General features: G+C 43.7%; 1 protein-coding gene across 12 annotated transcripts in view; it reads right to left on the bottom strand.

Moving 5' to 3' along the window:
• The window catches only part of Pfrx (6-phosphofructo-2-kinase/fructose-2,6-biphosphatase), a 164,926-nt gene that overhangs the window by 5,105 nt on the left and 146,616 nt on the right, over window positions 1–13,205 (bottom strand). For 9 of the 12 annotated variants that reach the window (XM_089551851.1, XM_089551856.1, XM_089551855.1 and 6 more), the window contains one exon: window positions 6,181–10,864. In XM_089551851.1, coding sequence (XP_089407977.1) covers window positions 10,623–10,864 — 242 coding nt within the window. In that variant the 3' untranslated portion in view covers window positions 6,181–10,622. Of the gene's footprint in view, window positions 1–512; window positions 3,937–6,180; window positions 10,865–13,205 lie in introns of those variants that run through there. The other 3 variants (XM_089551847.1, XR_016284017.1, XM_089551846.1) reach the window with 3 other exon arrangements.

The following is a 13,205-nucleotide window of genomic DNA, read 5'->3' as shown; positions in this document are numbered from 1 at the left end:
TCTGTGTCATAAGTGTTCATGTCCTTTCTTGAAAGGCCAGAGCCAACGTAGGGCTGAACAACGCAATTTTTAAGCAGGACGCCTATGCTCAAATGCTCTAGACAGTGAATAGCTCCACGCTAACACACTGAAACATCTGGGAGCCAGGTTCCTTGAAAAGTGGCCATGCAACTCACAAAAAGAGGGTACACTACCCCTCAGTTAAAGCAACATGGTTTATGGGGGTCTTAACGTCCCAAAGCGACTCGGGCTATGGGGGACGCCGTAGTGAAGGGCTCCGGAAATTTCAACCACCTGGGGTTCTTGGACATGCACTGACATCGCACAGTACACGGGCCTCCAGAATTTTGCCTCCATCGAAATTCGACCGTTACGGCCGGGATCGAACATGTGTCTTTTGGGTCAGCAGCGCAGCGCCATGACCACTGAGCCACCGCGGTGGCCAGTTAAAGCAACACTGAGTTCAACAAAACCATAAGCAGTACAGCAATGAAGATGTATGCAAGACGGTAGCATGTTCCATAAAACGTTTTTATTTCTGCGAAACTTACAGGGGAAGTGATAGTAATAATAATTGTATCGCAAACACAAAAACTTGAGTGCAGCTCAGGTGATATACATGTGTATACAAGGAGGTCCAAAATATGCTCAAGGAGACTATATATACATATACATGCATGTACTACTGTACGTACTTATATGTTCACGCATTCATGCTCACGCGTACATACAACACAAATAAAGAATGCTGTCTACATAACGTCCAAGGTACTTCATAATCACAAAGGGCATCTAGAGTCTCGTTCAGTGGACATTTTGTCTCTCTGAAGTTAAATGTGACGCTGCTCTAAATAGCAACCATAGTAAACTGGAATGTGCTCCAAAGCTCCAAGCAAAGCGATACATTTTCACTTCAAAAGCAGTGAATATGGTCAAAGTTAACACAAAATGGAAGCATTTCCTGTCATTCCTTCATTGCACCATTGAGGGACACGGTAAATATGCTTGGTAAAAAAAAGAAAGAAAGCAAATGACCAAATACTGGAGTGACCACACAAGTATTACAATATGTGCAGTTCCGACACAAAGAAATCGTCAAAGTAAGAATAACAGTTCCCTTGAGATTGATGGCACGTGACAGAAAAATGCAGCTTAGAACAAACAAACGAATTTGCTATGAACAAGAATTGCAATGGAACACCGGTGGACTAAAAGCAGCTCTTCAAAGGAGCTGTTTGTACAGTACGGTCCACTGTTAAAGGGAACGTGCGATCGCTTGGCTTCTGCGCTTCGGGAAGCGCTGCCGCCCAGAACGTGCGAGAATTGACAGCATAAGATGCATGCACAGTAAGCATGGCGGCTGGTCTTTTCGCGCATATGCCTGATGCCGCCCATTCACGCGGCATCTAGGCAACATGGCTTCGTGAAGTGTGGAGGCCACGCGATCTTATGTTCCCTTTAACAATGGACCGTACTGTACACCTCACATGAAAAGGCTGCAGATGCTGTAGATTAAAATTTTCATTTTGGATTAAAATAACAAAATAAGCTCGAAATACTACCTGCATCATTGACTGTTGCTGCTGCTTAAAATCGAATGTCAGGAAAAAGGGTCGGTAGATTGCTTTTCTTTTGTCTGGGGTGCGCACAGGTGGATATGCCACAGCCGATGGCAACCACTGGACATGAATTCCACAAAGCCACACAAGCGTAAAAATATTCAAATGAAAAATAAAATGAAATCTCCACAATAACAAAATGCAGACGTCGTGAAGAAGAGTTACCGAAAACCATAGCAGTTGTAAAATATGCAGAATGATGAGAATCCAGCGGGGATGACAGAAGAGGGGCAACGGTTCAGGTGTATACTTAAGTATTGGGACAATGTGCTAGATGCTTAAAATCAGAGACATGATCAGGACATACGGTGATTCTTTTTACAGTTGTCAAGGTCCAGAAAGAATAACTTCAGCAAAGAATTCCCCTTGTCTGAACTCTACTTAAACTGTAAGAACACTAAAAAGATTCAGAAGGCCTGATAGCTAAAACCATACACTGATGTACTTGAACCAATGACCTTAATGACTCACAGGAGCTACACATAGGACATCCCATTTCAATGACAGTATCATAACTAGCGATCTGCACTGTCAGAGTCAGAAAGCCAAGGAAAGATGAAACAAAAGTAAAAAGCCTTAAAATGAGGAGAGTCGATCTACACCACAAGTAATATTGTCATTAATAAAGGTGAACTGCAGTTGCCTTAAGCCCATTTTCTCCTTCCAAATTCAGATAAGATATCAACTTGCTTTTGACTTTTAATCCATGCTGCTGCTCTTCCAAATGTCATGCCTTCATCATGCCACGACTACTTGGCCTAGTGCCTACTTCAATACTTTTTGCACCTACTTTCTTCATACAGGGATTTAACCTTTCCTCCTTGTCTTTAAAAGAAGATATTACAGAGCTACACGAATTCCTCAGCAACATTTTGTGCCCTCCTTCTAGGAGTCTCCATGGGCAAACTCAGGGCACTGATATGAAAAGCTACAAAGCAAGCTGCTCGCACCCTCACTCAATTAAAAGAAGACTGTTTTGAGTACCGTCACTACCTATAGCACCCTAGTAACATTATGAAACTGTGAGGACACATGGCAACCTTTTCTGGGTAGAAGCGTAGAGGTTCCATCACCAGTCATTGAGCAGGCAATGAACAGTCTCTGCCAGAACAATAAGACTTAATGTTTAACATGGCGGTGCATTTGTAACACAGTAAAGTACTGCTCGCACCCCAGTTCTCTTTTCTAGGGACTTACGGTTCACAGTCAAATCTACGAATGTCCAAGTAAGAGCGCAACTTAAAAGCAATGCAGAGCTCACAAAAAGCCAATATGAGACGAACAGGGCACTCCCCTGCCACAAGCAGAATGTTAAGCAGCATTCAACGAGCAGGGTAATCTGAGTGGCTTGATGATGAGGGATAGAGCTCATTTTTGGAGTCGGAAAACCTGCCTACATGTCACGATGACTGCTGTAGCTAAGGTTAATTTATCACATAATAAAAACCTCTATTCAGCACAAAAAAATGGTGACCTAATTTTATCACCCCTGCTACAAAACTGGGAAAGTAAGGTCTATTTACATGTAAAAGAAGGTTCAATGCAGCAAGACAGGAACAGAACTAAGCTTGCTCAGAAAAGCTGTCTATAAATGGTGCACACCTTCCAGTCTTCTTCACAATCACTTTCCTGGGCAAAAAAACATACCCTACAGTCAGCTCAGTAAAACACAGCCGCATAGAACGCTTCATACATTCCTTTTTCCATACCCTCAAAAGGAACTGTCAATAGCTTGACAACAACGGCCACCCTGTACAAAGGTAACTGCGCGCTCGCAGGAACCACTTCGGACGGGATTCCACTGTCCTATCACAACTTCCAGAGTGCCCCAAACGCAGCATGGCCTGCCAGGCATACACACAAGGAGCTGTTTATCACATTCCACAGGATCACAACACAGGCCGCACCTCACAAGACAGTGGGGGAGAGGGCAGGAGAGGGAAGAGAATGCAGCGTTGCTTGGTGGGCATAGCAAGCGACGCTGATTGCACGTGATCCAGCTGGTCACACCGATTCCTCGCAGCCACACATCTTTCTCCAGCAAAGGTACATCCAAAGCCCCAGGCTTGCATGAACAACGGTGCTTCCAGGAATATGCGGATGTACATGATACTTCCAGGGTTGCCGTCACTGACGGTATTTTTTCCTTTCTTCCTCGTGCTCGGGTCGAAAAAGTATCAACAGCGCCAGGCCAAGAAGACACTCTCCATCTCAAAGGAAGTGGGAGTCAATGGAGGAGGAGAGGACGGAAGTCTACAGATGAGGAATCAGGTCACTCGTTCTTAGTCTTGAACTTGTCCTCCAATGTTCCCGGAATCTGAAAGAGCGTTTTTTTTTTGTTTTTTTTCCTTCTTGAAGGTGTTTGCATAAAAACCATTTCCACTTCATTGTACAGGACGTGGATTAGGAAAACTTGGACACACAGGTTCTCCGATTCAGCAAACATGGGATCGACATCATTCAAGGGCCATGGCGCCCAATGGTGACTGCGACACTGCTGAAATGAGGACTGCCACACAATCAATGAGTTTGCTGACCTGCTTGACAGCTGAGTGTTGTCCCCAGAAAGCTTCAAAATGAGTACATCTTGATGAATATGGTTCCCGGGGCCTTGAAAGAGTAAGAGCCTAAGGTACAACTAGATGCACGAGCCAGGCTCTAAGAGACTGATGCGTTGCGGTCAGAACCATGCAAACAGAAAGAGGCAGAAAGGAGACAGAAAGCAAAGCAAGACCATGAAAGAAAGACTAAGAGTGGGGAATCAAAACAAAGCCTTGACATTTACCTGGCTCGGAAAAACTACGCACATGCCTCCAATCATAGTGACAACACTATGAACATAATATAAGCTATGGACTATGAACAGAAGAACATAGTCATGACTGATGAAATGCTAATTGATATTCAACCATTTCAGCCATTCATGATTTTAAGGTAGTTGGCACCATTTCCTAATGATGTGCACGACACATCAGCAAGCCGTGTTTGTTGAATGCGGCTTACTAACCTACCTGCACTAGTAAACATAGTGAAATTAACGGCTGAAAATTTTATTAGATGAAATTCCCTGGAAGCATGAAGTCATGAGAAGCACATGAACATGTTGTGGTGTGGTGATATACGCGTAAGATGGCACCTAACAACGGGGAAGTGCTTATCCTTTAAATGAAGTATTCGGTTTAAAAGAACAATGCAAGACACGGCTGCTGGAAGGCTATATTCACCAAGTTTCTGAAAAATCAGGAAAGGAAACTTCTATTCAGCAGATCTGAGCACAAGCTATCTACGAAAAGAGGAACGATGGCATCAGTGCCAAACAACATAAGAACTGCTGCGCTGCTGTACGCAGGGTACAAAATGTCCTCCTCAGCAACCTTCACCTTTTCCGAATTCTCGCGCTACTTCACAAAGTCTCCCATTATCTACAAGTTTGTTCTGCAGACACAAAGTAACCACCATGGTGCATTAAAAGTAAGCACTACCAGAAAAGTCACCATGTTAGGCTGTCAACATTACACTTGTCATTTTCTTACAACAGTACTGCTTGCCAAAGAAAAAACTGCACTATTCCTTCTGTATGCAGGTTCAACTGCAGCTTCGGTTTGATTTATTGGGGTTTTAACGTCCCAAAGCAACTCAGGCTACGAGAGATGCCGTAGTGAAGGGCTCCGGAAATTTTGACCACCTGGGGTGCACAGACATTGCACAGTACACGGGCCTCAAGAATTTCGCCTCCATTGAAATTCGGCCGCCGCAGCCGGGATTCGAACCCGTGTCTTCCGGGTCAGCAGCCGAGCGCCGTAACCACTGAGCCATCGCGTCAGGGCTCTACTGCAGCTTCAACTGCCAAAAAAGCCCACATCATGATTGATGGCAAGACTCAGAATGTAAAGCACCAAGGTTTTCACAGTTGCATCTATTCATGTGGCAGCATCACCAGCTTGATGTGTACATGGCAGAACACAAAGGCCTCTCAATACTGTAAAAGCACCCCTGCCCCATATTACCCACTACCAACCTGTGTCAGAAAAGTTCCAGATCTCCTTCCAGCAGAGTCTCAGTTGCCCCTGGCTACGCTTTCTATCCCTTGGAATCAACTATAATCTAACAGATCACTAGTTATGTTTCCACATAACATGTGCACTGTCCTCAATTTATATTTATGCTTTTTCACTGGTCTCCATGGTCCAGCCCTACACACAAGTACTGACACGGTACAACTTCTCTATGCTACCAATATCCTTTGAGGGATATCGGTAGGTTGCTGATGACTTAACAGTGCCTGAATCTTTTATTGAAAGTAAGGAGGTATTTGGCACTGATGTGGCACAAAAAACAAACATTTAATCTGAAAAGAAAAGCACTGAAAAGTGCATGGCGACTGTTGTGCACTGCTGTCGGCCTGCAAGTACATACGCTATGGCTCTCGCTTGGTTAAAGCGCTGCTACTATACTGAGTGTACGCTTTGTCAAGGCCACGTTCAAAGAAACTGAAGTGGTGTGATGTGGGAAGCACGACAATGAAGATGTTGGGGACAGACCCGGTAAATACAGCAAACAGTAAACAAAACCTTTCTTTTATTACAAAACTTTGTCAAATCACAGGCACGGGAGCACCATACACGAAAGTGTAGACACCGCTTCTAAGGACCCAGTCCAGCGGAACCATGCAAAACCTACACTAGGCTAGCAGGTACACAATGAATGCCAAGTAAGAATCACTACGCCATGCTTTTTCGCTATAACAGAGAAAAACCAAAAGGGTATGGCACAAAGCTACTACAGTGTTTTGGAATGGCAAGGGAATGTCTATAGCACATTCACTCAGGACAGGCAAATAAAAAAAGCTGGTATCACAATGACCCCTGTCATGCGAATGGCAATCACAGCTGCTCATCTCGTGACACCGATCACTATGGGAAATTCTAAGTACCTCATAATGAAGAACTGCGCCGTGGACATCACTAAGAAGTATTAATTAAGGTTAAAGAGACAATGATGACAAACTGAAGTTGGTTCTTAACAGATCACCGTTGTCTAGTGATAAAAAGAACTTTAAACGAAGACTGAGCTTTCATAACCTTGAAAAGACAAATAAAAAAAAGAAAGCAAGTGCCGCCGCCACTGGCCTTTTTCACTAACAAACTTCAATGACATCACAGCAGTTTTTTTGTATGCCAATCTCTGAGGCTTCACTGCCATTTCACTTCTGAACATTTCATGCACTCCTTTTCACTACTCACATTAAGACCTTGAGTAGAGTCGTGGGGGAAAAAAAAAGTTTCATTTTTATCTATGATTACCTGACCAAAAACGCCAGCTTTTGATGTTGGACAAATGCTAGACAAAGAGAAAGGCAATCAACTATTACTAAAATTAGAAACCGGGTAGAGTTGTCCTCAGTACTCCTTTAAGAATGGCGTATGGCAATTTAAAGTTATTCTCCCAGCTATCCAACCTATGTGCATCCTACAAGTGTGCTGACAAAAGCAATAAATGAATGGCTGGCAAGCAACAGCTGAACACACACACGATACCAGAAACGCTTGTGCAGGCTTTTCATGCAAAAGACCCGTCACAAGTGGCAAGAACAGATGAATAAGAAAGCCAATCAAGAGCCAGTTTTGAGGGCATGCAACCTTGCAAGTGTGATGCGATGACAAATGGCGATTTACTATGGGGTGTAATCATGACTGCCCGTCAGCGCTGAAACATCTAAATGCATCCCAACGCAACTAATGCCCGACAGAGAGAAAGCTTATTTAACGCAATGACAAGCACTTTTGTACCACAAACTAACTGAGCACTGTGTCGTAATTTTAATGATGCTGATCACCAGGTTTGCTGAAATTAATTGGGAAATCCACATAAAAAGCATGTTCAAAGAAAAAATATAAGCACACAGGTTACGTTAGATGCCCAGGTGAAATATAGTATAACAGGTCCTACAGAGCTGTCCCCAGAGTTATAATTAGCCAAGCATCAATGCAAGCTTGCGTGGCTTTCTGCTATATTGCATGCATCTGTTAGCCACAAAAGGCCGTAGCAGAACTAGGCTATCCCCCCTATTGCACAGGGTGAGACCTCCACTGAAGCCAAAGTCTATGAAAGCATAAAGTATTGCTGTACAGGCTTCCTCTGAGGTTTAAAAGCATAAAAGTAGCCGAACTGCATTAATAAGCACAGCATGGGTAGCAAGAACCAGACTAATATGCTTCCCTAATAAAAAAAAGTGTGTTGCTCATCATCCACAAAACAACATCTAGACAAAACTAAAGTGTCAAATCATGGAGCACTACAACAACAAGCATGACTAAACTACACTACTAACTATACAATGAGTAAAGGGCTTAACACATGGCCGCAAGAGTACTGCAAGACAATACTTACCGTATTTTCCTGTAAATAAGCCGCCCAACATGACGCGGAGCTGAAATCTAAGTCATGGCACGACCTCGCAAGCCTCCTGTTTAGTTTCCAAGCACCATAGAGATTATGTGTCGCTACTCGCGCAAAAGTTTAGGGCATCCAATCAATTACTACAATGCAATTAAAAGGAAAAGTTCCTTTTATATCTAGATCGTTTCAGTTTTCAAACTTAATGTGACATTGCATAATGTGTATGTTAAGTAAGGCCTTCATCTGTGTTCACTGCTCTAAAACGGATGTGCTAGTAAGGGGAAAAAAAACTTTCCAGACTGGTTTACAGAGCGGTACGGCTTATCTACCGAAAGATACGGTAATGTATACATTGTAGAAAAAAATTGTGTACAAATATGCCTGCAGATACAGCTAAATTATCAAGTCAAGCTATGCATTTAGGATGAAGAATATGGTGGTGTAGGGAATGCAGCCATGGGTGTAGAAATTGAGCACAGAGGGACGGTCTGAATACAGAACCTACAAGCAGCATGAACAAAGCGAACTTTCTTGTGTCGCATTCCACAATTAAAGGGACAGTGTAGACAAACTGCAGTTGGCTAGTATACATAGATTGCTGCATCTAAGGTTATTTCACTTTTAGCACCTTTTACAAGCTAGAAGAGAACAAAAGAATGAACTACAGGTGCTGCCACTAATGGTCATTACCACAAGCAAAATGGCACGACATTAAGGCTGTTTCTACACAGATCTCTGAGGCTATGCTACACTTCCATTCACTTCCATACAGTGATCACGGAGTCCTTTTCAGTACTGGTGCCACTAGCTTGATTTGAGCCCAGCAAGAACACCACGCTGAGAATGTTTGGCAATCTTTAACACTCACTCTATTACAAACAACGCCTTACACATACTTTTTACACATGCTTTTTTTTTTGTTTTAGCGACATGGAAAGTGCCTCTATCGACAGGTCATTTATCTGCAACCACCGTGAAAAGGAAGCTCACTCAGTCGAATCGAATCACAGAAGCAAACAGGGCACGTTCGCTTTGCCCACGATGCAGGGGGTCTAAACATGACAAGAGGTGAATAATACTTGTGCTGCATTCAATTCACGCGAACAATAGTAAAAGGAGGCAGCCTGTGTACATAATGAACGCCAACTTTCCCCTGAGAGAGTTAGCCTAAGTACTTCGCAGGCACACACAACAGTGCTGCGCTATCTTCAGGTACGACGACAAATGTCACACTGGAGAGCAGTAAAAATGACCACCTGCTGTTATCCCTTACAATTAAGATACATAAGCACCAAGGCAGTAAGCAATAAAACACAGCGGGGTAGGATATCAGGACAGGGCCCAAACACTATGCAACAAGGCAAGGCGTGTGACAAATATAAAAGAAACAAACAACAACACAAACTTCGAAGTTAAAAAACAATAAAAATGCAAACAAAAGCATACTGCCCACATAGTAAAGCTGCAGGTCATGCCATAGCATGATAGGGTACTAAATATAAACACTGCAAGGATGACTTGCATGAGTGGTTAATGTGGACATCGCAGCAAACTGCCCGGTCTAAATTAAATGCCTTGACATGCTGCCTAAACGCTGCAATAACAAGTACTGCATCAAATCCTTGGGCCACTGCGCTAAACCTTACAGCTTATATGCACTTCAAAATACACAGAGCCCATGCCGCAACACTTTGGGACAACAACTTCCCATGTGTTGCCGGTGGCAGCTGTCATATGAAATGGACACAAGCAACCCAAGATGCACAACCAGCCAAAGGTAGAAATAAAATCTGATAACATGTCATTTCACGTCTTTCTATTCCCACTGCAATTCCGCAAGACACTGGGACTCTAAACAACTGCCGCTGTAATATTTTTCCTTTACATGTAGGCAGCGTGTGATGCAGTCATCAAGGTACTGAAACTATCACCCACCTAGCTTGACAGGCACCCCGCAAAGTAACAAAAAGAAAAAAAAATGCTTAGTGGATGCCATGATGTTGGATAAGACCTCATCAAAAAAAAAAAAAAAAAGCAGGAGCTCCTTGTTATAAGCCAGCTATTTGGGAAATATATGGGGCACCCTAATGCGACCAACAACATTCCGAGATTTAGCCATCTCACAGAAAGCATGTGGGCCCTGCCTTGCCTTGCCAAAGCTAACTGCAGGCAGCACAACTCTTCAGTTCTCAATTCATCAGTAACCTTCACGTGTCTGCACAGCTACTTACTCCTAGGCAAACTAATGAGGCTAGCTTGGCACACAGGCAGCAAAAGACAAAGAAAGCTACCGCAACTGAACAATAAAAAAAAAAAAAAACTAGTGGAAGCAGCAGACACAGCCAAGACTTCCTCCACTGGCATTTTACTGCCATAAGTGCTCTTCTAGAGAGCTCAGTGCAAAAGAAACATCAGCACACAAACCGTGGTGCATCAACAAAGCAATCGCTGTGCAATGACAGCACACCAGCAGCGCAGCTGTACGACGACTCTGATACTGCCCTCCCTTGCATGCACAACTGCGGCAAATTTGGCAAATCTAAGCGTAAAAGTCGAACGAATAGCCGTCTAAACCACTCTGGCTGCCGCAGGTAGGGCCGGAGCTTAGCCCTTGACAAATGCATCGTGCTGCGGCAGCAGTTCTTCGGTGAGCTCAATCTCTTGCAGACCGAGGCTGTCGACCGCACCAGCGTCGGTCTTCCCGCCGTCAGTACTTACGCTGGGCCTGGCACGGTGTGTGTCCACCGCCGCTATGGGCACGCTGAACTTCTTCATTTCACAGCCGTAGGCCATGGGCGTCAGCTTGATGATGCTGTGCAGCGGCACCCGCAGGTAGGGCAGCTCCTCTGCGTGGTTGCGCCACGGGATGGCAGGCCGGACCCAGGAGGGGCAGCAGTGGGACAACAATGGGGAGAAAAGGGACAGGGAAGAAGAAAAAAAGGAAGCACAGATGTGCCAAGCTTAGGGGATAAGCGGGAAGACCACACAGAAAAAAATACTGAAGCTTGGACATACGGGAAGACTGCATAAAAGATACCAAAGCTTTGGGGATAGGTGTTGAGGCTTACTGCATTGAAGAATGACCCCGGCACACTTGTCTAAAGCGTACACGATGAAACAATGTGAAATAAGGTCAAGCTACTGGACTCTGAAGAAGATAAGGCGCAAGCGCCAACCACTCCAATGTACAGGCAACATGCAACACATGGGCAACTAATCTGAACTCCCGATTATCACTTTTCTCACTCTGCTACACGCCAGTTGGGTTCTTGAGTCAAACATGATAGCTCTTCAGACATGACCGGTAGGGGGTTTCACGTATACACGCAGCAGCTTCTAGGCACTATCTATCAACCCATGCGCACACTAAGTGGAACGTATCCACGAGTTGATTTTAGGAAGAATACTTGCTGCAAACGTAGATTACTAATAATTACAGCACCGCTAGCTCGAATGCAATACATATTCTGTAGCTTAATGTGCCACCTAAGCAACCACACAGTTTCAAGAAATGGCACTTTGAAGTCGTGGCTATAAACACTTGGAAGTCCTATGGCTGTTATCGCTGAAGAGACATGATGTTATGCCCTTTTTCAGCTACAGTAGGGTGACGCAAACTGTTGAGAACAAGATATTCTGTAGCAGATCAGACGCATTCCAAACTGTATGGAATAATGGGGTGCGATGTGGGTTAGTACCAGTAAATTCCTCAGGACAAGACATTAAGAGTTATAGATGCACTACAAAGGCAGCTGCAGCTGACTTATTCTAGACAAAGGCAAACAAGTTCTGAAAAAAACGGTGATGGTGACAACTGACAAGCACAGTATAGCAACAGCCTCAGCTGTAATGACTGCACTAGTTCCTCGCAGGTATTTCCGACAACATATGTCAAATAAAGTGCAGTAACAACCAGCTTTCATAGCATGTAACTACGCTTTGACCAGGTGAACCCATTTAGATCTGCTCGTAAATCTGGCAAGGTTGGCAGTATGAAGTCCAACAGCAAGGTAGAATGTACTAAGCACCTTTACCAGATAACCAGAGAAGACATCTGTAGTTTGCTATTCACAAGCACAAGCAGCAGCAGATGTATAGTTAACCTTCAAAATTGGCTGCACCCACAGCCCTGCAAAATTGTAGAGAGCCTAACTAAAGAGAGTGCAATTAGCTTTTAATTTAGAAATGCCTTGCCTTCTTACCCCTCCTTACAAGAGCTGATGAAAATTTCACCCTGTAACAGGCCAAGGGATGAGAGATATCCAGAAGATGATGCCCACAGATGTTTTCAGTATGAAATACACTGAGCCATCCATGAAATACTCGTTCAAGCATTTCTGCAATCACGTGTTAGTAGATATGCTCTAGATGTGAATTTTGTAACACGATCAGGTTGTTGAGTGCAAATTAGGTCTTTCTGTAAGCGTCCACAACCTAGCACAAATTTTGAACATAAAGCTGCTATCTACCATTACCAAGGATACAATCTCTGGTGTCTAGCTCAGCAGCATGTGTAAACAATGTCTACGCTACTGTGCCAAAAAAAAAAAAAAAAGCCCTATGGGTGGACCGTCGACAGTAATCTAGTGACATTTGCACGTACCTACCTAAATGGCAAAAAGGTCCGAAATGTTTCTTCGAATAAAAGATAGAAAGCTGCAATGGCAGAAGTGGCAAATACAATCCAGCGTGCCGAGACAGCAATACGTTAAATTAAACAGCTTCATTCAATGAGAAGCTCCACTAGCTCCAAAAGGAAGGCCTCATTTATGAAGTATGCAGGACTCTAGAAAGTGCATCCATATTATACTCTGAACACATCTGAATTGCATGATCTTTTCTAGTTTGCAGCGTTTTCATGCTAACCTGCGATCCTCAAGCCACTGGCTTTAATATGCTTTCGTAACTTCAGCTTCAAAAGCTAACCTGAGGAAATGCAAAGCACATACTACAGCAGACAATAAGGAATCTCCCAAGATGAGAAATCTAGAGACCTTTTCAAAAGAATATATGCACAGTTCGATCTGAGCAATGCGAACTTGAAGGGGATTAAATTATGGGCATTAAAGTGACTAGATTCTACAGCAGTTTCGTTCTAGAGACCACTAACTTTGACTACCATTCAGAATACCTCCGAGGTAAATATTGGTTCACTGCACTCCCACGCATTTTATTATTCCATTCCTT

Source organism: Amblyomma mixtum, chromosome 7, assembly GCF_055824585.1.
Source record: "Amblyomma mixtum isolate Tamu chromosome 7, ASM5582458v1, whole genome shotgun sequence".
In the NCBI taxonomy this organism is placed as follows: domain Eukaryota; kingdom Metazoa; phylum Arthropoda; class Arachnida; order Ixodida; family Ixodidae; genus Amblyomma; species Amblyomma mixtum.
The sequence above is the reverse complement of the archived record's forward strand: the minus strand, read 5'-3'. Positions and strand labels throughout refer to the sequence as shown.